Here is a 22,555-nt window from a genome sequence, read left to right as displayed (position 1 = left end):
TTATTTTTAATAGAGATAGAAAATACCATTTTTCACTTCTGTAACATGTTAAGTTTTTTTAGATATACTGTAGAAATTCTCATTTTAAAATTTCACCACTTTTTAGTTCCCCTTAAGTAGAGTTTCTAAAAACAAATCACCTATGTTTCTTTACATTTGCAGGAGATTTCAAATACCCACTTTTTACGCCTGTAACATTTTACGTTTCTCAGATATTCTGCAGATATAGTCTTTCAAAAATTTCACCCCAATATGTCACTCCTGTTTAACCGCCATTCATTGGATTTTCCAAAAACAAAAAAAAAACGTGTTTCTTTATTTTTAAAGGAGATTGTAAATACCAATTTTTACATCTGTAAACTTTTAAAGTTTTAAGATGTAGACACACTCATTTTAAAAATTCACATCACTTTTCACCCCCCATTATTTCGATTTTCCAAAAACGAAAAATACCTGTTTCTTTATTTTTAAAGTAGATCCCAAATACCAATTTTCAGGTCTGTAAAATCTTCAGGTTCTGAAATATAAGTAGCCTCATTAAAGGCATTCAACCCGTTTTTCACCCTTTTGCATCCTTCCTACTGGAATTTTCCGAAAACAAAAAAATTCTTGTTTCTTTATTTTTAAAGGAAATTCTAAATACCAATTTTTACATCTATAAACTTTAAAAGGTTTGAGATATAGTTACACTCATTTTAAAATTTCACCTCCCCCCCTTTTCACCCCCTTAGCGACGGAATATTCGAAAATCCTCTCTTAGCGAGCACCTACATGTTAATATGAATGTATCCCCAAAATTTCATTTCTTTATGTCCAGTAGTTTTGGCTCGGCGATGATGAATCAGTCAGTCAGTCAGGACAAGTTATTTTATATATGTATAGATGAGGTTGTAGAATTGGTAAGAAAGGCCTAATGCAGGAAAGTGGGGGCTCTAATAAGTTTTAGGAAGAAGCAGTCAACAACATCTGGAAGATATTTGGATCTCCGGACTTTGCAAAAAGCGTGGGGATAGAAGTAACACTACTAGGCAAATAGACTCACGGGATGTCACAGTGGTTTAGAACAACTGACGACTCGTGATGGTCTGCAGATCAGTATCCTTCCTGCATCCTTTAAATAAAATACCTATTTTTGGAGCTTTTGAAGGAAAGTAAGTTTTCGCGTCGAAATGAAAGGGGACACACAATTGAGACGCTCCCATATTGCTCTCGCCAAAATTGCAACATTTAGAACACTTAACATCTCAACTAATAAAAATCGTGTAGGCTGTGTCGCCGTGAACACCTGATGTTGTACTCTTCTTACGAGTTCTTCAAAGGTAAATTAAGTCACGTGATTATTATCGCTACCAAGAATTTGGAAATGTATCGAGCATTCTCCTCATCCTATAAACGAATATTTGTCGCCTTGAATTCCACTTTATCTTTAATTCTTCTACCTTTAAAAGCTCCACTAATATCATCTGACAGCTTGGAGCATAGCGTTTAGTCGAGCAGCTCGTCTCCTTACTGCCAATTCTTCCCACCCCAAAATAACGCTATTCTTTAGTCGGATATCATTCAGAACAAATCGAGCTGCTTTCCTTTAGATTCTTTCACTTGATCATCAAGTAATCCTACTCCGATTGCGGTCTTAGGCTTTACACCTCTAAATACCGTCATAAATAAATCTCCATCCTTCTTTACGATCTCGTCAATGTGATCGCTTTTCGGGGCCGTAGGAAAAAAATCCTGTGTCAAGGGATCTCATAAAGAAAGCAAAAGTTCCCTAGCCCTTCAATTCTAAATGTTATGTTATATCCCGTGCGGTTGAAAAAGCAGATTATTACAGATACAAGACATGTGACTTGGAACAGAGAATATGCGCATTGTGCATTCTTTTCATGACGTGCAAAGGTCATCAGAGAGAGCGAGGTGTCCGTGCAGCTGTGAGCCACTGCTAGCCCTTTCCTGTCCCATCGTCGCCATAAAACCTACCTGTGTTGGTGCGGCGTAAACCAAAATTGAATATCTTCTTATATTTTAAAACCCTGCCGATGTTGATAAAACTATGTCAAAATTTATACTGAATCTAAAAGAAACGAAAAGAAACAGGTCTACAGCAAACTGTTGGGTTGACAGAAATGTCAGTATTTGTCAAACAAAGAACCTTGAATGCAGCTACAGACATCATTTTGATGAATCATCAGAGCTGGAGCATTCCAGCACAATTTGAAAAGTGATGAAATGTATCAGGCTAGTAAATTAAGAACCACTGTTTTTTAATGTCTGTCTGAAGATTATTGCATCCAATTAAAGAACAGATTAGAGGGTAAGCATACTCTTAACCATTTATTCAAAATTATTTTCCGCTTCCGACGAAGAAATTCAGAATGCAGACCACGTAGTAGGTTTCAGAATCGCTCAACAATGCTTTAACAATAGAAAGTTGCTGCTAGCGTTCCAAATTAATCCACAGTGTCTTGCGTTTCTGACCATTCCTGTTACTGTTTCTTTCGCTGAAGCTGAAACTTATAAAAACCATACGATAATGTATTACGGAGTACAGAACTCTGCCCCCGCATCATCTGTACCTTCGCAGCAAGTATTAGTATGACAGTTACATCTTGTGGATACAGCTTGGTGTGAAAATGGGAAAGCACGGACAGTATCTCCGTTCACAGCGCTTGGCAACACGAGGTAGGTGCGACCTCGCGCGAGGATGCAATAAGTTCACGATCTCCACTCCGTTTGACGCGCAGTGACACGTGATTTTAATGTGGCGTAGTAGATGACGCGGTCGGGAGGCGATAAAAGCCAGTGAGACGTGAGTGCAGACCAGTCCAGGCCAGACTTTGAACATGTCGGTGTCCGTGAAGAGCGTGCTGATCAGTGACGCGGTGGATAATGCGTGCGTCCATCTGCTGCAAGAGAGCGGCATCAGAGTCACCTGCAGGTACAAGATGAGTGAGAGAGAACTGCTGGACGAGATTAAGGTAAGTCGACAATTCCTGTAATTCAGCGGTCGAGTTGGCACGCGGCTGTGAGCTTGCATCCGGGAGATAGTGGGTTTGAAGATGGTTTTCCGTGGTTTTCCATTTTCACACCAGGTACCTTAATTAAAGCCACGGCCGCTTCCTTCCAACTCCTAGGCCTTTCCTATCCCATCGTCACCATAAGACCTATCTGTGTCGGTGCGACGTAAAGCCACCAGCAAAACAAAAATTAATGTATTTCAAATTCGATGGAAATTTAAAGAACAATTTAAAACTCATTGCAACATTTTGCTTCGTGGAGAAGGTAGGACACGGGATTGGAAGCTGGGTAGCTTGCAGACCGTACGCTGAAAGGCATGTGAGAATGTCTGTTCTATGCAAAGGGCGGGGAAGGTGGGACGATTACAACGTCTCTGTGGAGTAGTGGTTAGTGCTGCCACTCGCAGAGGCTCGAGTCGATTCCCGGCTCTGCCACGGAATTTGAACCGGGTTCACTCAGCCTCGGGAGGTGAAGTCTTCAGCCATCCTTGAAGTGGTTTTTCGTGGTTTCCCACTTGTCCTGGAGGCAAATGCCGGGATGGCCACGGCCGTTTCCTTCCCTCTTTCTTGTCTATTCCGCCCAATCTTCCCGTCTCCCGCAAGGCAGTTGTATCCCTCACCCTCCAGGATACTCGCTTGAGGCGGTACAAGTTGGATCAAGCGTGGAGAGGTAATGCGACTAAGGAGATGCAGGTTAGAAAGAAACAGATGTTAGGAATGGTTGTAGAGAGATTTAAGGAAATTGAATTTTTAAAGAAGTCATAGCAGGAGGCAAAAGACGTTGCACGTAGTTGTCCAGATAGAGGGCGCGACTAATACTGGCGAATTACTGAAATTTTAGTTTGATAATAAAGATATTTGCCTGCTGCCATTTCCTGATGGATACAGTACTTTTGTATCCATCTCTTGGCACAGGCCAGAGTAAAGTGTAGCTTTCACCGAAGTCCTAGTCTCATCCATGGCTGTGACAATATGGAAGCTGCTGGGGTATGGGTAGTGCTGAGTAATGACATTCAGAGCACGACTAGTGCATCTGAGTGTTTTGAAAGGTGTTGCTCATAGGGTCAGTCGTGCTGCAATAGCACTTCAAACTACCTCACTCCTCGTCTTGCCTAGTACGCCTCATTTTGGTGCTGCCATTGGTTTTTGCGGTTTCCTTATAACCGCATAACTTTTGGTGGTGCTATTTGAGGATCCAACCAGCCTCTGGGCTGATGACCTAACACACACAATAAAGATATTTAGAAAAAGACGCAAAACAGCTGCGACTTATAAGATTTCGTGAGATGGGTTTGTATCCGAAGTACTGCTTGCATGAAGGACCAGTGTCGATATGGACCAATGACAATCATGACACGATTGAACGTTGACAAGGAACAAAAGTATCTGTTACAGTAGTCGATACGGTGATGATCGGAAATTGTGTTCTCTATAACTTTTCAATGCGACCGTAAACATAACTATTTAAAAATATTAAATTTTAGACACCTTCCCCTCAACTACCATATCATCCACCTATTTTCTCGGAAGGGGCTGCCTGGCCGAGGCTGGAAAGGCGTGCTCGGTTCGCCCGGAAGGACGTGGTTTCGAATCCCCGTTAGGCAGCCGTGCGTAAAGCTAACCACTCCACCCCATCACGTGCCGAGGTTACGAATGGTGGAAACCTTTACCTTCCACCCCTCCAAGGGCATTCATAGCCTGCATGGAGATGACTTTGCTTTTTGCTTTTTTATTTTCTCGGAGCTCGGCGTTGATATGGATTTGGCAACAAATGAACATCTCGGTTATCATAGCTGGTACGGTAAAATGATCGGAAATTTGATATATATATAAAGTTAGCTATTTTTGGATAGCACATAAATATTTGAGAACGTTACTGTTTGACGCCCAAGGTGCCTGAATTGTGTCTCTCTGCCAAGTTGTGCCTCGTTACTCGGTGTTACAGATCTCTTGATATGCGGCCCTCACCAGGATTCGGGCACCACGATTTGTTCTTGGTAATTTTCGACAAGGGAGTGTAAGGAGAGGAGCTGTCAGAGCGTGGAGTGACGTTAGTAGACGAATTTTTAAGAGGAAGGCGCAAGTGATTGTGATTATTTACCAACTTCTTTGAAATCATTAAAGAAAAGACTGCTAAAACAAATCATAGGATATCTGCCACCAGAATGCAGATCAGCCTCTTCTCGCGACTGTGTTTGGCTCTCGCCTGCCATTGTTCCCACTTGTGAGACCACCCACGACATCCTCTCATGCTGTCCACTGCCCTCAAGACTGGGTCAGAACATTTCTCTTCTGCTTTTCTAAGAAGCGCCTCTATTCCGTCGAGGACCTGGTCAGATCAAAGGAGGACACAATTGTGTGATAGCAACAACTCCAAACTCTCCCCCCATAAAAGTTGAGTCGCGTAGATAAAAAAAACCAGGCGCAAATTCTGAGATTAACATTCTTCCTGAAAAATCGAAAAAGTTTTGTTATGGCTCACTATAGTACTTCATATAGCCAGTTCGAGTCCCGTTGGTATTAAGTAAATCAACATTGGAAAGGTGCTAATCACTAGACTGCGTGCCAAACCTCCCCGCAATGTTCATGGAGATTTGATAGGATTTGATCGTTAAGCCCCGCCCCGCCCCGCCCCGACCCTAACGCTCATGTCAGCAGTGAAGAATTCGAAATGAAGAGGGAGGAGGCGGTATTACAATGAAACTACGGAAGCGAGAGAAAGGATTCTATGCATCTGAAATTTGGAAGCGGAGGACAATAAATTATGGTATTAAATGTTTAAGAAGAAGTCGCTTTTTGTATCGAGGAAGTCTACACCAAGGCTTCCCGTAACAATAACGCAGATATAAATGGAAACCACGCAACTGATTTTTTCACCATTTATTTCTTCCACATTTGTTCTTCTGGAGAGCAGTATTCAAAGAAGTTCAAGTAATGTTTGCTGTGCTGTGGATCAATGATCATGACCTAGAGTGAAGAAGAAGGAGGAAGTTATTATTATGTCATAAAAGACGAGTTGTTAAACCGGTTATAAGCAGCCTTCCTCAACTGCTGGCAGCTGCGTCAGGTCGTGGGGCCTAGATAAGGCGCACGTCGTGCAGCAGGATCGCTCAGCCTCGTTGACTTAGTTTCTAACTTGAAAATCGTAAACACGTTACATTCAAACTATTATGAAAACAAATATTTGCAAAATAAAATACTTTAATTTATCCTATAAAACTCAGATTGTTTTGTTCTTAATACATTTTCACTTCAGATCAACTTAGTCACACCGGGTGAGTTGGCAGCTGTGAGCTCGCATCCGGGAGATAGCGGATTCGAATCCCACTGTCGGCAGCCCTGAAGGTGGTTTTCCGTGGTTTCCCATTTTCACACCAGGCAAATGCTGGGGCTGTACCTTAATTAAGGCCACGGGGGCTTCCTTCCCATTCCTAGGCCTTTCCCGTCCCGTCGTCGCCATAAGACCTATGTGTGTCGGTGCGACGTAAAGCATTTGACACATCTGTTATCAGTTCTTGTATCCCTGTTAACTCTCTTGTTTTACGGCAGGATGCCCTTCCTGTCTTGTGTGTATTTAGTCCCCGAGCGAGGCCGAGTCTTAAGAGTCTGACGTAATTATTCTTAAGACATTTTCCGTTCAAATTTTCCGTATCCTAATATAGGCGTAATTCTTCGATGCGTATAAATGAAAATAGTTGGTGGTGATCACCGAGTCAGCCGGAGGAAAAGCCAAGAGTTATGTCTGCATAAAGGATCATATTTGCAACAAATAATTGGAGAAATGTAGAAAAGTTTGTCACTCTGAGTTGTATTTGGGCATTGCGAGTCTCTGACCACAGTGGAACATCGACGTCTTGAATCACCTCATTTCGACTTATCGAAATGTCGAGATATAGAGAAGCGCGTATAGCACACGGGCTTATACAAACAAGACTTAGTATAGGATACAAGAAACACCTCTTAGTGAAAACCACGCAGCCGAGCTTGTCATCGGTGACCCGAGAAGTTCGACCGATAGTGAAGAACGGCCGAGACACCACACAAGTTATTATATTTGAGTTTATTGAATGGTGCCAATTAAATTATTCTAAATGATTATACGTAGTGATAATCAGACTGTTGTGTACGCCCAACTTTCTTCTATGCCATCAAAACGTGTCATCCTTTCCCATTTAAAATTAATGAAGTCCGCCTCTGTGGTGTAGTCGTTAGTGTCATTAGCTGCCACCCCCGGAGGCCCGGGTTCGATTCCCGGCTCTGCCACGAAATTTGAAAATTAGTACGAGGGCTGGAACGGGGTTCACTTAGCCTCGGGAGGTCAACTGAGTAGAGGTGGGTTCGATTCCCACCTCAGCCATCCTGGAAGTGGTTTTCCGTGGTTTCCCACTTCTCCTCCAGGCAAATGCCGGGATGGTACCTAACTTAAGGCCAAGGCCACTTCCTTCCCTCTTCCTTGCCTATCCCTTCCAATCTTCCCATCCCCCACCAAGGCCCCTGTTCAGCATAGCAGGAGAGGCCGCCTGGGCGAGGTACTGGTCATCCTCCCCAGTTGTATCCCCGACCCAGAGTCTGAAGCTCCAGGACACTGCCCTTGAGGTGGGAATAACCAACCCTGGAGGGTAAGCAGATTAAGAAAGAAAGACATATTAATGAAGATATCTGTACAAAAATTTGAAAAATCGCGTGAACAAAGTTATTCCTTAGAAAGTTACGACAAAAGGCAAACTCATGCACACATGTTTTTGAAATATTAACTCGGGACCAACAGACTTAAAGAACATAGAGCGCCCCCTATTTCACCTATCCTCAAATGCAATAAATAGACTTTACTTTAATAGTAGTAAACGACTATTAGTACTTCTGCAGAATTCAAAATATTATACAAATGATAAAGAATTAGCCATACGAGTTAACAAGGTGTCAGAGAAGATGGGGGAGACAGTAACGACAGTCAGAGGCAAACAGCTATCTGGTTTGGGGATAGAGCCAGTAGACTATTCTTCTTCTTAATTCTCAATCCTAAGATTGGTTGGCAGCAATTCGTCTTCTCCACTCTTCTCTGTAAACCGCTAATCTCTTCATTTCCACATATGAGCCTGTTCCTACGTCATCTCTGATCTGTCTTGCATATTGCAGTCTAGGTCTTCCTCTTCCTCTTTTACCTTGAATCTTTCCTTCTATGACATTAACTATGAATCCATTGTGCCTATAGAGATGGCCAATTAACTGGTCTCTTCTTTTTCTTATTGTTGCTAAAAAGGTTCTTTTTTCACTTATTCGTCGAAGAACTTCTTCATTGGTGAGTTTTTCTGTCCATGAGATCTTTTCCATCCTCCTCCAGCACCACATCTCAAATGCTTCCAAACGTTTCTTATCATGTGCACTAATAGTCCACGTTTCTGAACCATACAAGGCCACACTCCAGACATAGCACTTAATAAAACTCTTCTTGGTCTCCACATTTAAATTCCTTGATGTAAGTAGCATCCTTTTCTTGTAAAAAGGAATTTTTGCTTGGGAAATTCTGCTCTTTATGTCGACTGAACTTTTTCCATCTGGAGTGATTTTACTTCCTAAGTAGGTAAAGGCATTTACTTGTCTTAGTGGTATTTCACTAATTCTGATGTCGACTGCAATATGCTGGCGGTTGCATACCATAATTTCGGTCTTTTTTGTATTAATTTTCATGTTATACTTATCTCTCAATATCGTATTCATTCGTATTAATGCACTTTGTAGTTTCTCTTCGTTCTCTCCTATGACAGCTATGTCATCAGCAAATCGTATCATTTTGATTTCTACTCCATTTATCTTTATCCCTTCCATTTCCTCTTTGCATTCTTCAATTCCTTTCTCAATATACAGGTTGAACAGCACTGGTGACAAATTACATCCCTGTCGTACTCCTTTCTTTATATAAGCTTCCCGTACTTCACCATTTATGTTTATGATGCCTCTTTGGTTGTTATAGAGTTCGTATACTATTCGTCTATCTCTAAAATCTAGACCAACACTAGTCATAATCTTCATTAACATATTCCAGTTCACATTATCAAAAGCTTTTTCTAAATCCTCGAATGCAATAAACAAAGGTTTCCTTACGTCTAGCATTTTGTCTGTAACCTGTCGTAGTGTTAGAATAGCTCCTCGTGTTCCTCTATTCCGCCTAAATCCAAACTGATCTTCAGCCAAGTGTGGTTCAATTTTATTGCTTATTCGGTTACATATTATTCTTGTCAATATTTTTGACATGTGCGACAACAGACTCAAGGTGCGATGTTCTTCACATTTTAGAGTTCCAGGTTTCTTTGGTATAGGGATAATGAGAAACTTTTTAAAATCTTCTGGAATTTCTCCGGTTTCATATATTTCCGTGATCAGTTTAAAAATATAGCCGTGTGTTTCATCATCTAGTCTCTGTATCATTTCTCCAGTTATTTCATCGCATCCTGGCGCTTTATTAGGTTTCAGTTCTTTCACAGCCTTGAGGTATTCTTCTTTTGTTAAAGAGGGTCCCATTTGGTCACTTGTTATGTTGTCTTCATTTTCAAGTTCATTTATGTCAGTAGGATCTTCATATAATGTCTCTATGTATCGCTTCCATCTTTCTCCCACTTCTTTGCTCTCAGACAACAGTTTCCCATTTTCACCTAATATGCTGTTACTACGGCCATTGACTGTCCTGAATTGTTTCTTAATCAATTCAGAAGCAGTTTCCATGTTTCCTTTCTCCATTCTTTCTTCTATTTCTTTGCATTGTCTATTGGAGGGGGCCTAAAATCTGTTCGAAAGAAACACTACAGTACACTAGCAGGTTCTCCCTTCTGGGGAAATAAGACATCTCTACCGTCTATATGCATACGAAATTTTTTAAAAAAACAAGGAACATTTGAAAAAATAAGGAAGACTGTAACAAAATTAAGGAAATTTTTAAAACATGAGGAAGTTAATCTGTTGTGTTGTTTTCGGCCGCTGCACCTTATTAAAGTTGAGAAACACTCGGCGTTGGACGTGGGATGCTATTCCGTAGACGGTTACTCGACCTTCCGACTATGTTCGGCGAGCGCTATTCTCTTTACCGATAATAGTAGGTAAAAGTTGTTGCTTGGTTGGTGACCCTCGAGTTGTTGATCCGTCGTTTGTGTGTTAACGACGGCTGTAATCAGGCGTTTGTAAGTGGCAGAGGAAAGAAATTATTGTTTATGAAGATATTTCTTCGGTTAATAACGAGTTGTATTTTATTGTCAGATTAAAGATTCTGTGGTGTTTTACATTTTGTAGTTGGCTTAAACTGATTAGGTTACGTAATTGTACGAAGATTAGAACTTGCAGGTTAGGAATTGATACTTTGGTTAGGACTTGTAAGTGTATATTTTAAGGTTTATTTATTTATTTATTTATTTATTTATTTATTTATTTATTTATTTATTTATTTATTTATTTATTTATTTATTTATTTATTTATTTATTTATTTATTTATTTATTTATTTATTTATTTATTTATTGGTTATAGAATGTCCCAGTGAGCTAGTGGCTCAAGGAGGGACTGCCCTTTACAATCACAGCTTGGCAGCTTTCAGTTTCAGTTAACAGATAAGGCATAGGCCTACATATATAACAAGGAATGTTTACAATTATTGATGTACATCATAATATCATTATTTTGCATGAAAAAAAAGAAGATATTCAAAATAAACTAAACTTAGGTGGAAAAATAGGTACACAGTGGTTATTGATTTATTCTCCAACATACTGTTCAAGGAAGTACCTGCGTACTTCTTTCTTTAATTACTGAGGGCGTTTTAAATAAACAGTTAAGCAATAACAATCAAAGCTGTAATTAATAGTCTGTAGAAGAGATATCTTCGAGAAGTACATGATGCACCTCTCAGACGGCTTCGATGTAAAGACTGGATCGAAACTTTAAGCCATGAGACATAACAGATATGCGAATGGGTTCGATTTAAACCAAAGCTGGAAGGATGAGTGATGTACGAAAACAAAGAAGCCAAAGGATTTTGACCTCTCAAGAAAGCATTGGTACCGGGAGAATGCCTGTCCAATTTGGGCCACGTAGCTGTCAGCTTACACTCGGTTTGAACCCCGATGTCGGCAGCCCTAAAGATAGTTTTCCGTGGTTTCCCATTTTTACACCAGGCAAATTCTGGGGCTGTAAGTTAAGGCCACAGTTGGTTTTTTCCCACTCCTACATAAAGTAAATTGTAATTTTAAGAACAAATCTTTGGTGCTCCCTCAAGAGGCTGAGGACTGGACACGGCTGCTGCAAGCCTCCTGGTAGAGGCACCATTCTTGTTATCATAAACAGAATGATGGGGAGAGGTTAATTTACTTGCTGGGTAATTATAATGTGCAGCACGCGTACTGTGTACGATGGTGATTTAAATGAGGCTATGGAGTGGAAGTGAGATTTGTAGTGCACTCCGCAGTGGGCTATAGGAAGGGTCATTCAGGGATCTAGGGACCGGTGATAAGGGTACAGGGATCTGGAAGTCAAGTAGGGATGACATAAAAATGTTAGTGTTGAACTGTAGAAGTTTTGCAAAGAAAGGAATAGAATTAAATACGGTGATTTAAAAGATACAAACTTAACACATAGTGTAATAGGAGTTGAATCATGGCTGAGAAATGATATAATGGATGCAGAAATGTTCTCATGGTACTGGAGTGTGTATCGTAGGGATAGGATAGAAATGGTAGGAGGGCAGTGGCGTATTCTGAGGGCTACCAAGGCTATGGTGGCTATGGACACCACCACTGATCTCCCGAGGAAACTAATTAACCGGCGAACCTCTGTAAAATTCAACATTTGTATCTAATAATAATAATAATAATAATAATAATAATAATAATAATAATAATAATAATAATGCATGGCATCTGTATAGGCTGGGTGGTGTCCTAATGAGGATAAAATGAATGGCAAATGCATCATCAACACCCCGTCCCCAAGCCAGGGGAATTAACAGTATGAGGGGGTTGATTCTGAAAATTGATCCAGGGCCACTGGACCAAAGGCAAGCATTCCATCCATTTAGCCACAAAACCAGACGTAATTTGCTAAACCTTAGGCTACCATCTCCACAAATCAGGGGGCTGAGCATTGGCAGTAGCAAAGGCCAGGGCAGTAGCTTGTGAACCAGACTTCTCCGTTGGCTATTGGCTGAAGCTCAAAACGCTGAAGGCTTGACGTTCACTAAACCAACCATCGAAAAGGGATAACCTAAGTCTAGTGGTAGCCCACGTCATACGCCACTGTATTCATTCTGGTGAAAGAAGAATTTGTAAGCTACAAAAAATTTAAAGATGGCAAACTTGAAATTCTAGATGTAAGGCTCATCTCTAAAGATAATAGGCAACTTGATGTCTTTGGAGTATACAGACTGGGAAAGGGTAGCGTTGATGCTGATTCAAAAATATTTGATAAGATAATCAGCTATGTGGGAAACGATAAGGAAAGGAACGTGATTGTAGTGGGTGATCTCAGTTTACCAAATGTCAATTGGAAAGGAAATGCGAACGGCAGGAAGCATGAGCAACAAATGGCAAATATTCTGGATGTAGTGCTGGTAAAACCAGATGAGCTCTATAGAGAAACCGAAGTGGTAGATGGTTTGAGTGATCACGAAGCTGTTTTTGTGGTAGTTAAAAATAAATGTGAAAGAAAGGAGGGTATTAAAATTGGGACTATTAGGCAGTAGCATATGGCTGATAAAACAGGCATGAGGGAGTTTAAAAAAAGTAATTATGATTGGTGGAAAACAGTCAATGTAAACAAACTCTGGGATGGGTTTAAAGCAATTGTTGAGGAATGCGAAAATAGGTTTGTACTTTTAAAGGTGGTAAGGAATGGTAAAGATCCACTTTATTATAACAGAGAAATAAAGAGACTAAAAAGGAGGTGCATGTTCAAAAGAAATAGAGTTAGAAATGGCTGCGGAAGTAAGGAGAACTTGAAGGAACTTACTAGGGAATTGAATCTAGCAAAGAAGGCAGCTAAGGATAACATGATGGCAAGCATAATTGGTCGCCACACTAATTTTAGTGAAAATGGAAGGGTATGTAAAGGTACTATAAGGCAGAAACAGGTTCCAAGAAGGATATTCCAGGAATCAATACCAGTAATAAACAAGGGGAGGCAGAAGTATTCAGTCAGCAGTATGTAAAGATTGTTGGTTACAAGGATAATGTTCAGATAAAGGAGGTGACTAATACTAAAGAAGTATTAAAATTTACCTGTGACAACAATGACATTTACAGTAAGATACAAAAGTTGAAAACTATAAAAGCATCTGGAGTTGATAAGATTTCTGGAGATATAGGCTCCTTACGCGTCTGCTGTATCCACTCTATCAATAACGCCTTGCTTGTACGACGATAGATTCGCATAGCTTTTGGTGTTCTGAAGGTATGCTTAAACATAACAAAATTTGGGAGTATGTCGTGGTCCCGGAATCTTAGGAGAAAAGTGAGAGAGGAAATAAGACACACCTTCTTGCGTCGTAATCTACTGAATTTAGACATTAATCGAAAAATATCCTCCCCATAGAGGTTTCTAATATTATCATTTAGACTTTCACGGCCCGTGTAACTATTCATGAGGTATATTTTTGGGCTTATGCCGTGTAATTAATTATAAAAAACACGGAGTCGGATTTAATCTCGAAGGAGTTGCTTCAGCTGCATCTACGCCTCTCAAACTTCGTAAATGAGGAATTATGGAAGGTCTTTGATCGTATTGCTGCAGTGCAAGCCAACAGCACACTAGATCAGGTAACGGGCAGGCATATTTCCAAATATGAAAGGTTATGTCAGATGCAGAAACCACATGCCATTAGACCTGATGCCAACAAAGTTGTAGTAAATTTGTCCAGTATGCCTTTGAATGAAACCCAACAGGCAGTTCTCGCTAAAGGTCTAAACTTTGCTATAGCGCCTAGAAGAATTCCAAATGAGGAATTTATTACATCTATAGAATCCTCGGTATATAACCTCACACCTGAAGAAGCTGAGGAAGTTAGACAAGAATGTTCCAGAGTTCTCAAGACCGCTAATCCACCTAAGTCCAACTTAAAACAAGGTGAAATCCAGGCGCTAAAAGATCTAAGGGACAATTCTGATAATCGTTCTCCCCGCTGACAAGGGTAACGTGACAGTGGTGATGGATAAGGATGATTATGACAATTACGACAATGATTATGATTGTGTTGCTTTCCTCTTTGTTAGCTGATCCCATGTGATCCCACAACTCGCTACTCAAATGCGACCCTGGAATTGGTCAAGCAGTCTTCTATTCCAGAAGATACAGCAAAGAGTCTCCTTCCAGGGGATGCTATTCCTCCGAGACTATATGGGCTTCTTAAAATACATAAGGAAGGTATTCCTCTTAGGCCTATTGTGAGCACGATTGGTTCCCCGACATATGCCCTTTCTAAATATTTAGGTAGTCTACTTCAACCACACCTGGGTAACACCCCTTCCTATATTAAGGATTCCATACATTTCATTGAGAAGTTAAAAATTATATCACTTCAGCCAGGCGATATCTTGGTGAGTCTCGACCTGGTGTCTCTGTTTACGAAAGTGCCTTTTGATGGTGTTATGTCTCTCATTAACGATATTTTCACGGAAGAGATCGCAAGGCTTTTCTACCACTGCATGATCTCCTCCTACTTTCTATGGAACGGGAAATATTATGAACAGACAGATGGCGTGGCCATGGGAAGTCCTCTCTCTCCTGTTGTGGCTAATTTCTTCATGGAAAACTTCGAAGACTTTGTCGTCGGCACCTTGGAAACCGAAGATCTGGTGGCGTTATGTGGATGATACGTTCGTCGTATGGACGGAAGGTGAAGACAATCTTAGTCACTTTCTGGATCACCTTAATCGCCAGCACCCTTCCATTTGTTTCACCATGGAAATGGAATCTGACGGCGAAATACCATTTTTAGATGTTCTCGTCACCAAGAAAGCGGATGGATCTTTAGGACACAGGGTTTATCGTAAGCCTACACACACCAATAGATATCTCCACGCAGATTCTCACCATCACCCTGCCCAGAAACATGGTATCCTTAAAACTCTGACTACCAGGGCCAGGAGGATTTGTGAAGTGTCAGCTCTACAAGAGGAAATTAACACCTTGAGAACCACATTTGAGAGCAACGGTTACAGCAGAGCTTTGATCTCAAGGGTTCTGAAATCGGCACATAATCGGACGTCTGTTAAGAAAAAAGATGTAAAAGGAACTGCTTACCTACCTTATATACATAACACGACGGATCGTATTGCAAAAATCTTACGTAGGTACCATGTACGAACTGTTTTTGGAACATCAATTAAGATTAGGCAACTCCTGAGACCAACTAAGGATAGTTTGCCTAAATTGCAACAACCTGGTATCTACAGAGTTTCCTGTACTTGTGGCAAGGTTTATATTGGGCAGACTTCAAGAACGGTATGTACTCGCATCAAAGAACATACCAGATGTATCAGACTCAACCAACCTGATAAATCAGCTGTTGCTGATCATGCCTTAACACCTGGTCATGATGTTTTGTTCCAAGAAGTGGATGTTCTTGCCCGTTGCCATTCGTTGTCTCTATCTGGGGCTAAAATGGCGTCCCGTTTACATCTTAGGGCACCAGTTCAAGTTCCTTGTTGCTTTCTCCTAACAACCTGTTATGCGTCGTTTTATTTAGTCTGTGTCTCCTGATGAAGAAAGGCAAGGTTCCTTTCGAAACGCGTTGAGTGTGTTTTTTATAATTAATTTCACGGCATAAGCCCAAAAATATACCTCATGATTCTTATTAATATTATTATTATTTTGATTATTATTATTACGATTATTATTATTATAGTTGTTCTGGACCCCACAGCAAGATGCAAGACCGCTACTTGGCGGTAAATTACATCTGCTGCCATTGTCATTGTTGACAATGTGACCAGCACCATCGTCGCGCGTAGACAAGTGTGCGGGAATTCTGGCGATACGAATGACATACTTCCGTGCATTATTGACCTTATTATAGAGATGAACAATTGGACGGTCAATCTCATTCCTATCGTTTATTTCAAATGTGTTTAAATTTTTATTTATATGCCAGGAGAATCTACTGTAATCTAAGAACGTTCTCCGAAAGAAAAGATGGCTGTTGAAAACGAACCCCGGAAAGATTAAAAATGATCGGTTTATTGTCAGAATAAGTACATCGAAAATCTACAGCCTGTTTCCAGTCAATCGACCGGGTCAGGAATGGAATGAATACAGCACCCATCTAGCGGCGACAATAGGAATTGTGCCGGCTGCCGAAGCCTGTCGCACTCCTCTGGGCCAATGGTTAATGAATGACTAATTAAATGAAATGATATTGGACAGTGTTGCTGGAATGAATGATGGCATGGAAAGCCCGAGTATTCGGAGAAAAACCTGTCCTACCTCCGTTTTGTAAAGCACAAATGTCACGTGGAGTGACCGGGATTTAAACCATAGAACCCAGCTGTGAGAGGCCGGCGCGCTGCCACCTGAGCAACGGAGGCTTTATGAACAGTAAAATCAATTGGTCTCACCTCCTTTTTCACCCCACCTCCATTAAGTTTATTTAACCCTCCCCCCAAAAAGCTAAAAGAAGGCGTGTTTCTTTATGTTTAAAGGAGATTCCAAACACCAATGTTCACGTCTATTATCTTCAGTTTTGAGATATAAGTATCCCCATAAAAATAAATCACTTTTTCTGCACTTCCTTTTACACTCCTGCCCTCGCCCTAAATGAATTCTCCGGAAAAAGTACTTGTTTCTTTAATAGTAAAGGATCTTCTAAATACCAACTATCAGGACTATAAATTCTTCAGTTTATGGTTTATGTGTCCTCATGAAAGGAATTCAACTCCTTTTCACTCCCGCCCCCACCCCGCAAGCTGATTTCCCACCCCCTCCCCCAAACGCGTTTTCCTTTGTTTTTAAAGGAGATCTAAATACCCATTTTCACGTCTGTAACAACTTTAGTTTTTATTGGATGTAAGTATTCTCATGCTATTAAGTCAATTAATTTTTTAATTCTTTCAGCCCCCCGCCCCCCGTCATCATTGAATTTTACGAGAATACATGTTTCTTTACTTTTAAAGCAGATTCCAAATATCAAATTTCACGTCTGTAACATCTTCATTTTTGAGATATCAGTAGCCTAATTAAAAGAATTCAACACCATTTTCAGTTACTTTTACCCACCCTCCACCCAAGTGGTATTTCCGAAAACTAAAAATACACGTTTCTTTATTTTTAATAGAGATGACAAAAATACCATTTTCGCTTCTGTAACATGTTAAGTTTTTGAAATGTGTTGTTTGACCGACATTTCGTAACTAGGACAAATGATCAAGGAAATACGCGATGCATAAAAACTACTATAATTACCGAGAATTCTAATTCTCAGGGCTTGTCACTCAGGTCGCACATCATATAATGAATCTGAGTATAAATGTTGAGAAATGTATTCAAGTCTTAACAATTGGTACAGTATATAGGTTGTTTTCAGGGTTACAATGATCGTAAAAGTGGACAAAATATCGGCACTAATAACATCAGTAATACTACTACTCCATGACATGATAGAAAATAGTTTAAACTATAGGTAACAGACTCCTCATAATGCTGAAACCTAAGCCAGTACGTAAAAACGGAGGCCCGTCGGCAACCGCTGGTCGCCGTATTACGGAGATCTCCGGGGCTATTATTTTTATACTTCACTCCCTATCCATCCCTGCCCAAAGGAGTGCTATGAGCGTCTTACCCAATAATTTATTTTTTCCAGATAGTAAGTCATAAGTGTATCACTTTTGGTTGGCAGCTATGCCCAAACGTTCATAATCTCGCTGCTGTAGAATCCTGGAGCTGACGTTGCCATGGTTACGGCCGTTCGTTTCTTTATCCGATTCCTAGAGTAGGGATAGTGTGGTTCCAACACCTCCACAACGGTTGGTTTTAGGGCCTTAAAATATTGTTTACGGACCCGTAGGGTTTACCGACTTTTGTTCTTTGCGTCAAGGGGCTTAAAATGAGCTTTATCAGGTCCTTGTACGACAAATTCGATTTCGCCTATATTAGCCTATTATTTTAATATTTTTATATCTCCCCCTCCCCGTCGCCCCCCTCGAATTGTTTTGAAAGTGAAATACAGCCCATGTTACTCACTGGCAATGTAGCTTTCTATAGGTGAAGTAATTTTTAAAACCGGTTCAGTATTTTTTGAGTCTATCCGTTACAAACAAATACACACATTTTTCCTCTTTATAATATTAGTATAGAAGTATAAATTACATCCCTACCGGTACACATACGGTTGACGTCAGGAAGGACATCCAGCCGTAAAACAGGGTCAAATCCACATGTGCTACGCAGTTCGCACCCGCAACCCCACAGGTGTGGGTAAAGCGATAGAAGAAGAAGATACTCATTTTTAAAATTCACCCGCTTTTTTTATTCTTTTCACCCCCTTTAAGTGGCTTTTCCAAGAAAGTGTGTTCATTTTTAAAGGAGATTCCATGTACCAATTTTAAAGTATGTAATTCATTTTTTGAGATATATGTATCCTGACATAAATAATTCAACTCCTTGCTTACTTCTTTTCACACCCCTCCCCCTTAAGTGGATTTTCTGAAAACGAATATTTGTGTTCTTTTATTTTTAAAGGGGTTTCCAAATATCAATTTTCATGTCTGTAACATGTTAGGTTTTGTGATTTATTGTAGATAATTTCGCTGCTGTAGAATCCTAGGGCTGACGTTGCCATGGTTACGGCAGTTCATTACTTTATCGGATTCCTACAGGAGGGGTAGTGTGGTGCCAATATCTCCGTACGGTTGGTCTTACGGCCTTAAAACATGGTTTTCGGGCCCATAGGGCTTACCGAGTTTTGTTCTTTGCGTCAAGAGGATTAAATTGAGCGTTGTCTCGTCCTTATACGACAAAATAGATATTTTGCCTATATTAGCCTATTTATTTTATGTCTCCCCCCGTGCCCCCCACCTCGAAATGTTTTGAAAATAAAATACAGCCCATGTTACTCACTTGCAATGTAGCTTCCTATGGGCGAAGTAATTTTTAAAATCGGTTCAGTAGTTTTTGAGTCTATTCGTTACAAACAAACAAATTTTTCCTATATAATATTAGTATATATCTAAATTAATATTTATCGATGAACACGAACAGGTTCACCGTTTGGAATTGGAGAAAAGTCTTCCCTAAACTCAGACTTATTCTCAAAATGGTTTATGCACACTACAGTTTTTTAATCGACTTCAAAATGTTCACGATGTTTTATTCCGTAGAAAACTTAAGAATAGTTGTATGAGTGGCATTGCCATAGTTAGACTTAAACCTGGTTCACAACAGGATGAAAATAAACACATTCTCACATTACTGCGTATAATTACAGATTCTAAGTGTCCACAGACTCATATAAATGCACTCGCACATTTATATGCTACAAAGAAACTAACATTTATCGTCAACATTGATGAAATTACACCGACTACATACGATAACAACAAACTAAAACAAACCCACATTTCCAACATGTCCGGCTACTCGATTCCAGTGGCGAAGCATGAACTAGGCAAGGGGGTAGACAGAGATTTATTTTATTTAAACTGTTTCAATCATATTATTATAATAAGGAATTTCGTTTTCGACGCATACACCTGTATTCAGTAGTATATTAATGACTGAAAATAAGACAAACCCTATAACAACCTATAACCCTACGTGCACTTTATTTATTTTTAAATATAGACGAAATATGCCGCGGGAGTTGTCAAATAACAACATACTTTTAAAATAAAAAATAGCAATATATTTGATTGTTATGTAGATTAATAAGAGAAATAAGAAATAAATAGTTGTTCGTACAAGTCACCTTAAACAATATTCTTGTAAATGAGTTTAATCCGCCTGTCCTTTTAATTCGGCAAATATATCTATTACTCTCGTCTTGAAGTCGGGCGTCTTGCTAAGATTCCACAAAATTCCTTCTCTATAGCTAGAGTTTCCAAGTTAGACAGTCTCTGGTTGGTCATCCAATTCCTCAAATACGTTTTAATTCGTTGGAAGGCACTCATAGCGCGTTCAATAGAAACTGACTTTAACGGAATATGCAGCATCAAGTTAAGCAATTGTTTCCGTATGCGTACTCTAGAATACCTTATTAAGACTGGAAGCCAATAGTTGTTGGGGTTATAATACCGCAACTAACATTGGCAGGCAAGAAAATGCACGTACTTGAAGGGTTTTGATGCTGTCATTCATTTATTAGGTGTAAGTTTACTATACCTCGTATTTTAATATTATTAATTTATTTTTAGACGTGTCTTATAATAAAGTAAATTCAAATTAATTACATTAAAAGCATGTCTAAGATAGTAGCCAATAAGAGCACCTTTACAAGAGAGATCCAAATACTAGCCAATGAGAGCAAGAAGAGGCGCTGGTAAGTCTGTATACTGGGCGGAGACATCTCGCTATAGGAAAGTCATAGTTCCACAGTCAGTGCCTACAGATAGCGTTAGTGTTGCTCTATCTGAAAGCTTTGAAAACCAAAGGGAAAATACACAGAATGGACAGCGTCTACTTTCGCCTACGTGCTTCGTGTAACTGACGCGAGCCTTAGCATTGCCGAAGTGAGAAGAAAATAAGTAAAGCGGGGAATACAATAACGTCACGAATGCGGAAATAATTAATGTTCTACAAACTAATTGCATTAACTAGACAATATTTCTTTCACAAAATGTTAAGGGTACACGCTGTCTACCCTGTCTCCCCTGACGCTTCGCCCCTGCTCGATTCGCCATCTTTGAACGATAGAGAGTAGGATCAAGGTCTGAGGATTGGAGTCGGTCTTGTCCCTACCAACAGCAGAAAAAGACAAATACGAGCAAATACAAATACGCGACACTTACGGATTAGCCTTGTTAAAATGGGAGACAATTCGACGGTGGCGCTCCTAGTGGCTTGACCTGAAAAGTCGCGCTAAATTCAAATATCAATGGAAATGCATAGGCCTATACGAAAATGGATAAATAAATTACGTCTAGAAAGAAAGTGTTATTGAGATATTAACTTCGAAGTTGCTAAGCAATTCTGGATAAAAGAATGAAGATATATTTAAAGACTGAAATTAGACATATAAACAAGATATGAAATGGACTGCTGTGAAATGGGTTGATCTTTAATTTATGCATTGCTTTCTTTGCTTTAGCATTCCTGCCTGAACTTTTACGGTTAGATTTGTCTTTTTTCTCATTTTAAAAAAACATTTTATCATCACATTAAGAAACTATCGGCACATTCCTTACACATATGATATTTGAAAGCTGGACAATTTTCCTCTTAACATAAAGCCTACTAACAGAAAGGTAAGGTAAGGGTTATTCTGCCCGAAGGCAGGTCCGAACCTCCGCAGAGGTGCTCCTGAGCCGGAGTTTACGTGCGGTAGGGTGGCCAGTTCCTTTCCGCTCCTCCATTCCCTTACCCCCCACCAACAGCGCGTCTCAACCCATCCAACTCCTGACCACGCCCAATGTTGCTTAACTTCAGAGATCTCACGGGATCCTGTGTTTCAACACGGCTACGGCCGTTGGGACTAACAGAAAGAAAATCTATAAAATCCCAGCTTTAATCTGAGAAGAGGGATAAAAGAAAGAAAAGTATGAAAATGTTGTCGATAGTGATACTTTGAGGGATATTTACGTACAATTAGAGTAAAAATGTAACATACCTTTGGCTGTATAGTCGAGGATTTTTAAAGTAAATGATCTGAACAGATCTTATAATTCTTATATAAGCGTAACGTCCCTTCTTTCTTGTACACCTTATCCAAATCACTTCTGTGATATTTCCAAACCCACAGATCACACCTACAACAACACATCGGGATTGAAGGGTAACTGCAGCACTATACAATAAAATATGCGTATTATATTTTAAGCCAGAATATGGGTCGAGCAGGTCAGAAGATTATGAAGTACTATAAAAATCTCTTTGTCACTGAAAGAATATATATGCATACACAATATTACTTACATTTTCTTGTCATGAGGGTAGCGAAAGAAATACCGCGCATTCTTCTTCACGTCATATTTACTGCAGCCAAACACAGCACATACCTTTCCCTCTCGTGTTGAGAGGAGATATCAAGGAACGACACGCGCTACTATTTAATTATGTTTACTCACTGAAAACGCATAAATAACACCAAAAACTTCACGCACAAATACACGTGCTCTTATGACAGAATCAGTAGTTCTCAGGTCTACCCGCTAGAGAGAGCTCTAATAGCTGTTCCTCGATATCTCGCTGAGTGTCTCTACTGTATTTGGTACAAGTCAAGCCATTCTCGAACTACCGATGAGTTCTCAGTCGAGGATATAAGTTTCCATCTCCGCGGGTAGGAGGCTCCACCATACAAGCAGGCGCGTAGAGGAGATCAGCGCTTGTGGCATTCAGCCGTACTATTAGGAAAACACAGGG

General features: G+C 40.0%; 1 protein-coding gene across 1 annotated transcript in view; it reads left to right on the top strand.

Annotated features, from left to right (window-relative positions):
• Positions 1 to 2,801: 2,801 nt before the first annotated feature.
• LOC136876040 (D-3-phosphoglycerate dehydrogenase) overlaps positions 2,802 to 22,555 on the top strand; it is a 32,949-nt gene continuing 13,195 nt past the window's right edge. Inside the window, exon 1 of the mRNA XM_067149656.2 lies at positions 2,802 to 2,975. Coding sequence (XP_067005757.2) covers positions 2,841 to 2,975 — 135 coding nt within the window. The 5' untranslated portion in view covers positions 2,802 to 2,840. The remainder of the gene's footprint in view (positions 2,976 to 22,555) is intronic.

This window comes from Anabrus simplex, chromosome 6, assembly GCF_040414725.1.
Source record: "Anabrus simplex isolate iqAnaSimp1 chromosome 6, ASM4041472v1, whole genome shotgun sequence".
In the NCBI taxonomy this organism is placed as follows: Eukaryota; Metazoa; Arthropoda; class Insecta; order Orthoptera; family Tettigoniidae; genus Anabrus; species Anabrus simplex.
Note: the sequence above shows the minus strand (reverse complement) of the source record. Positions and strands in the feature narration are given on the sequence as shown.